Below are 6,987 nucleotides of genomic sequence, written 5' to 3'. Positions count from 1 at the left end.
AAAGGCATTTGGAGGACGGGGTGCCAGAGGGCCTGAGGACACCTCCACTTGGTGGGTGACACTCAGGCGGACGCGACGGGAATGCTCCGAGAGACCTACTCACTCAAGCATAGGGGCCAAGTGACATCTGAGGCAGATCCCTAAACACAGCTGGACATGAAAAATGATGATGAAGAAGAAAGGAAAAGAAAAAAATGAGGGGGCGTATGTGGAAAACACTGAGGATCATTGAATCTAACACCTGGGATCATATACTCTTCTCCCTTCAATCTCTGTGTACGTGTAAAGATCCTTATGGTAGAAAGTAAAAGTAAATTAGAAATTTTTTGGTTGGTTTTTTATCTATTTTTAAAATTTAACTAACTTATTATTTTCTTAATTTTAAAATAATTTTTATACAAGTTTTAAAGGTTACTTTCCATTTACAGTTATTACAAAATATTGTCTACATTCCCCGTGTTGTACAATATACCCTTGAGTCTATCTTATACCCAGCAGTTTGTACCTCCCTCTTCCTACCCTGTGCCCTCCACGTTGCTGCCCCCCATCCCAACCCGTAACCACTGGTTTGTTCTCTCTATCTGTGAGTCTGTTTCTTTTTTGTTATTACTAGTTTTTGTATATTTTAGATTCCACATATAAGTGATATCATGCAGTATTTTTCTGTCTGACTTACTTCACTTAGAGTCATGCCCTCCAAATCCATCCATGTTGTAGTAAATGACAAAATTTTGTTCTTTTTCCTCCACGTTGCTGCCCCCCATCCCAACCCGTAACCACTGGTTTGTTCTCTATATCTGTGAGTCTGTTTCTTTTTTGTTATTACTAGTTTTTGTATATTTTTGATTCCACATATAAGTGATATCATGCAATATTTTTCTGTCTGACTTACTTCACTTAGAGTCATGCCCTCCAAATCCATCCATGTTGTAGTAAACGACAAAATTTTGTTCTTTTTTTTTTTTTTTTTTTTTTTTATCCCATCAGCTCTTTGTTGAACAATCAAGTGCGTGTTTGGAGCAGCCTGAGGGGTGTTGCTGGGTGGATTTCCCCAGGGTTCCCACAATCAAATCCTGGGGGACCTGCGTTTGTGGGAAGGGTCAGGTGGTGCAGAGCAGGCTGGCTTTGGCTTGTCTCTGGCGGGTGCCTGAAGGGTCGCAAACAAGTGCCTTTAGATCCTCGGGGCTCCCTGTGGAGGGCCCTGGCTGATTCCTTTCCCTGCTGGGGGCTCCATGGAGTGAAGAGTTCCTGCCTGGCCGAGCTCATCCAGTGGAGCCGGGGTCCATGTGTCGGCACCTCGTGGCCACTTGTCCACACTGCAGCTCTACTGTGATACCAACTAGGAATAAATTTGGGGTAAGATGGGTCTCTGATGGAGTGGAGGGTCAGGAAGCCTGTTAACAATCGATGAGAGAAGGTCCCAGGTGTGGCATAACGCATTTAACCCTCAACGCCTGTTTATATGGGAGGTACTTCATCACCCCAACTTTATCCATAAGGAAATATGCACAGAGAGGTTAAATAACTCGCTCACACTCACACAGCTAATAAGTAGGAGCCCAGGCAGTCTGACTCCTGGGCGCCTGTGTTAATCTCTGCACCGTCCTGCCTCTGGGGGCTGCCTTCAGAAAGTCACCACAGACAAACTTCTCAAGGGACTCGGGAGGTGTCACCGCAGAGAACAGGGAGCCCCAGATCTGGAGAGGGAAGGCTTGGCTTGAACCTTACCTCTGCCCTCAACTGCCTGCACCCATTCACCAGCTCTGCAGGGCTGCTGAGAGAGTTCAAGATCACGCCTAGGGAGGCGTTGTGCAAACTGTAAAGTGCCACGCAAATCAGGAAGTAGTATTATTTACACCAACTTTACAGAGCCCTGGTAGTGGATCGTTGGATCTATTTTAAAAATTGGGCAGTTTGTGCCAACTCTGGATCAGACTTGCATCCATTCATGGACGAGCCTTCTTTGGGAAGGATGGATACTAACTCTTGCCACATTGGGCTATTTCATTCAGCAAGCGCTCGGAGCAGCGGGCTGTGTCTCCTCCAGCTCCTACGATGCATCTATTCTTGATTTCACACGCCCTCTGCTGGCCGGAGAGTGGTCCCCACTGGACAGATGAGGCAGCTGAGGCTCAGAGAGGTTGGGCGACTTTACCACAGTCACACAGCAGGGAGAAGGCACGCTTGCATCTGAGGAGAGGCTATCTCTCCATGTCCTGAACATCTGGGCACTTGGTTCAGGGCAGACACTAACACAGGAGGCGTCTTTTTAGGACTGAAAACATCTCCTGAGTGGAAACCTCAAGAGACGGCACCAAGGTACAGCCCTCACAGAAAAACGACAGACACACCCAAACAATAAAATAGCTCTTTTTTTATTCACTTTGATTCGGATCATTGGAAATGTTCAACAATAAATTAAAAATAAAAAACAGAGCAGAGGCCGAGGAAGGCAGACTCTTGCCAACTTAATTCAAAAAGCATCCAGATGACAAACACTTAGCTGCAAAACATGGGAGCGAGGCAAGGGGGGCAAAGAAAGCAGATTTTAAAACACCACCAACCAACCCAACAAGATTGCAAAGAGGAAAAAGTGCTCAGGGAACTTTGGCTTTGACGTGAATTCACTTAAGTGCTAACGTGATGGTGCGCCCGTGTCCATCCTACCGGGGCCCAGTGAGGGCTCCCAGGTTAAAGCTGATGTCTGGACCAGGACGTTGGGCAGGAGGGCGACAATGGCAGTTCAGAAGCTGAGCAACGGGGTCAAGTTCAACACGAGTACGGACCTCTGATGGTCTGGGAGGGAAACAGGAGGCCAGAGGCTGGCTGCTTGTAGCAAGTGCAGTGCTTTGGGTAAGGACAGGCTATGTGATGCTGCTTTGCCTGGCCCGCTGTTCCTCCTACACCCTCTTCTTTTTTTTGCAGAGGTGTCGTGGACTACCCCCCGAGGAGGGCTCAAAACTTGTTAGCCCAGACCCCAGGAGAAGACGACCAGCCGGTGGCCTGAGGCCACGTCTGCTGCAAATCAGATGTCCATGATGGACACAGTGACATCCCCGAACTCTTTGGAGGAGGACAGTTGCCAGTCCCTGATGGCACGTGGCTGGAGTCCAGCCATCTTTGGCTTCCCTGGAGAAAGCATTTCCAACCACAGCCGTGAGAGGGAGAGTGAGCTCTTTTCAGTTTTCCATTTTTCCTTTGGGTTCAGGTTGCCTTGAAGAGAACAGTTAAGGCAAACGTCACAGTTCTAAATATTCTCTGTGATCCTATTCCACCTTTGATCCAGAGGCCCAGATTGCGTCGAGGTAGGACTGGCCTCTCGCTGGCCCTTCTGGCCACGGCAGAGCCTGGGATGCCATCAAGTCCCCGAACCCACCCCCACTCCCCGCGACAAAACTCGCCTGCCCCCCTTCTAACCTGGCTTCTCCCTTTTAGGTCCTATGTCCTTGGATCTGGCTTCTCCCACTAAGCCCAGCCCACGTGGTTTGCTGGACGATGCCCGATGAAGCCAGGGTTTCAAAAGGCATCAATTCAAGAACTTTCTTCTCTTCCCCAGATTACTACAAACCCACCCTCCTTTCTTCCCCTGCAGGTGGGTGAGAGCAGGAGCTCCAGGGGTCGTGTGGCTGCAGGCATTGCTTTGCTCCAGCTGAGAAAGCAGCCTCCGCACTCCCTGGGGGAGTCAGATGTCTGGGATGTCAGTGACATCTTTCTCCCTCATCAGTTCAGCCTTTCGGCTTCAGGCTCAGCACAGATTGCTGCAGGCTTCGTGCCCGGGGCCTGGTCTCCAAGGAGCTCTCTGTCCGCGGAGTGGACAGAGCCCTGGGCTGGGATCCCGGAGCCCCGGGGAGCCCAACTGCGTATACTGTTCATGCAAGAGCTTCCTCACGTGGGTGCTTCTCGTCCTCCAGCTGATGGCCAAATCCCCGTGGGAAACGCTCTCGTCCGGTTCTCAGCCACCTTGACCCCGGAATGGGCCCCGCTGGTTTAAGGCAATGGCGCGTTAATCCTGGCCACGATGGCTGGCTGGATTCGGTTAGGTGGCCGTTGTTAAGCCACAAGAGGATGTCTGCCCCAGCTCTGGGAAAGCACGATGCTGTCTCCTCCACTGGAAGGACGGTGTGAGAAGGCCGAGGTTACAGCTTGCCTCGGGCCACCGTGGGCAGCCTGAGAACGAAGCCCGGTGGTGAGAGGCTTGTAGTCCGAAACCTACACCGACTACAGCTCTTTGAGAGGCTGGGTGGGCCTGGCTGGGAAAGCCCACCTCTAGCTATTATAACGTGGAGCCCAGAACACCCCATCTCGGCTCAAACTCTGTCTCACAATTGGTTCACTTTTGCCATCACTTTCCTTCTCTGACGTTGCTTTTCTCATCTGTCACATGGGATCCAAGGGCTGAAAGGTGTCTCACAGTGAACAGCCTAGTGGGAAGGCGAGGTGGAGTGGGGACCAGGCGGCCAACCCAGGTGGCGTGCAGCTCGGCTGTGGACACCTGTCCGCTCTGGGGACCTGACTCAGCACATCCAGGAAAGCTGAGTGCTCTCTCTGACCCCATCATCCTGAACAGACTTGGCTTTCGGGAGAAGGGGAGAGAGCTCATGGGTCAGCCCACACCGCTCCCTGCGCCAGCGTCCACTTCTGCAAGGTTTGTCCCTGGGATTAATCAGCCGACCAACACGTTTGCTGAATTCTTCACGTCAAGTACTCCCATGAGCTCTACAGCCTCTGAGGATTTATGTTCAGAATAATGACCTCACAGCAATTTACAAGCCTTTTGTCAGTCAAGAGGGTCTTCAATTTCACAGAATTTTAAAGCTGGAACAGGTTTTTGTTTGTTAGCTTTTAAAAAACACTTTCTGGATCCTGAATCTTTGAGAATCAAATAAAAACTGGAACCCTCTCCCCAGGAAAATACTCATCATATACAGGGACTCAGGAGAAAAACAAACGTGGTGTGTGACTTCTAGGGATGCTTGTGAATGCCCGCTGCTGTCTGTGGTCCGTGACCTTCATAAGTCCTCCCTCCCCATTGGCAGAGGGAGAAAGGGAGGCTGGGGAGGGCAGGGCTTATCCAGAGGGCTGCAGGGAGCAGCGGAGGCAGCCTCCTGGCTGCCCAGACCAGGACACGGTCACAACTCCTCCAAGTATCAGTGGCCTTTTAGGAAATGCTCTTGACAGAAAAAACAGGCTGTTTGTTTGTTTTGTTTTGATTAAATGTCAGCAACTGGAGCCAAAAATCACTGTCCTTTTACGCCTGTGACTCTACTCCCCACCCGGCCCCAAGACAGTGCCGCTGGGTTTGGCGATTCCTAGCCTGAGACTGAATCTAAGCCCGTCATGAGAAAGAAGAAAGGTAGGACTGGGAGAGAAGGAGGTACAGAGCATTCTACAAATCTACCAACCTGACACCCCAGGATCTGCCCACCAGCAAGCCCTCAAGCCCTAGCCACCACGGTACCCCAAGTCTGAGGATTCCTACAAAACTGGCTTTGAGCGCCCACACCCCAGCTGCCAGCTGAAGCGAGAGCAATTGAGTCACAAAGTGCAGATGACGTCAGCTGAATTTTCAAAACAAAACAATAAATAACCAGGAAGGCTGACAAGGAAGAAAGAGCAGCTGGGACGTGAAGGATGAGGTATGACTTCTCCCCTCTGATGGTCACGTTCCTAGGATGACCCTGCAACCCCCAGGACACCACACAGGTGGCCAGGGGGGATCTGGCCCAGAGCGTAGACCCCTGGGGGAAACTGCTGGCTGGTGGCGGCCTCCCGCACGGCTCTGGAAGGTTACGGGCACCAAATCCAGCAGTCTGTGTAAATAAGAATGGACAGTCCGTGGCTGATGGGCCTCTGGATGGGGCCGAGTATCATCCGAGCTTTGTTCCAACTCAGATACTGGCTCAGGGAATTAGAAAACTGTCCCCAGCTACAGAGTAAGGGGAGTGCACTGCCGCGGTCCCCTTTCCCAAGTCGGGGCTTTTGCCTCATTTCAGCCAAATGCATGCATCTCTCTCAGCTCTTTCCCCAATACAAAGGCACACGGAAGGTGTCAGATCTGCTCTCAGGCATCATGATAACCACGAAGATTGATTACTCAAGGGAACAGCAGCTTGGGAAGGAGACATCTGGATATTTAGAGTCTCTGAAGACCTTTGGGGTGAGGAGCCCTCCTGGCCACCATAAATGAGCTTTGGGCAGAAAGGGGAGGGGTAGTGGTCCTACCACGTGAGGGAGGCCTCACGTGGCTGTCCTGGGGGGTCATCCTCACCCAGGAGCTTCCCGGCGAGGACCAGAGAGCTGGTCCCGGACCCCTCAGCAGAGGAGAGTCTCTGTGCATCCTCCCCAGGAGACCACCCTCTTCTTTAGAATGTGGGAATCTTCGGATTGGACCTCTCCCCAGTCTCCCCGCCTTCCCCAGCCCGGAACAGCAGCGAGAGGAGTCTCCCCACCCCAGAATGGTTCGGAGACTTGCTCTGCAGCCCTGGCAGGGCTCGGCAACCTTGCGGAGTAGATGCTGCCAAATGTTGGGGCGCAAGAGGCTGCGAGGGGCACCTGGGCACACCCCTGAGGCTGGCCCTCCAAGTTCCCAGAGCGCAACGGCTCCGGCGAGAAGCTGGAGCTGGACGTGGAGAGGTGCGCTCCGGTGCATCTGTCCTTAGCCCCTCACAGCGTCATCTTCCCTTAAAGATCCGGATTTTGTTGATGGATGCCAAGGTGGCCGTCACATTGGACTCAAAGTCCCCGTCGTGTACCCCGGTCTTTCGAAAAGCCCCCGCCGATGGGTTGTTCTCCCAATAGTGGTGCCAGTTCCCTTTGCTGTCCGCCCCGAAGCCGTACAAGTCCACCTGCCGGGGCAAAGCAAAGGTGAGAAGCGGACAGCAGGGCTGCAGGTGGGCTCTCTAACAAAGAGAGCCTGCAGGCACCCCCAGAATCTGTAAACACCACTTCCAAGGATTCACATAAACCCCTCTCCAGGAGCCTGGAACT

At 52.1% G+C, this 6,987-nt stretch overlaps 1 protein-coding gene across 6 annotated transcripts in view; it reads right to left on the bottom strand.

Moving 5' to 3' along the window:
* Positions 1–2,354: 2,354 nt before the first annotated feature.
* Positions 2,355–6,987, bottom strand: part of ST3GAL1 (ST3 beta-galactoside alpha-2,3-sialyltransferase 1) — a 93,688-nt gene continuing 89,055 nt past the window's right edge. For all 6 annotated transcript variants that reach the window (XM_055082372.1, XM_055082369.1, XM_007106438.4 and 3 more), the window contains one exon: positions 2,355–6,845. In XM_055082372.1, coding sequence (XP_054938347.1) covers positions 6,672–6,845 — 174 coding nt within the window. In that variant the 3' untranslated portion in view covers positions 2,355–6,671. The remainder of the gene's footprint in view (positions 6,846–6,987) is intronic.

The sequence above is a fragment of the Physeter macrocephalus genome, unplaced genomic scaffold (assembly GCF_002837175.3).
Source record: "Physeter macrocephalus isolate SW-GA unplaced genomic scaffold, ASM283717v5 random_90, whole genome shotgun sequence".
NCBI classification, from domain to species: Eukaryota; Metazoa; Chordata; class Mammalia; order Artiodactyla; family Physeteridae; genus Physeter; species Physeter macrocephalus.
Note: the sequence above shows the minus strand (reverse complement) of the source record. Positions and strands in the feature narration are given on the sequence as shown.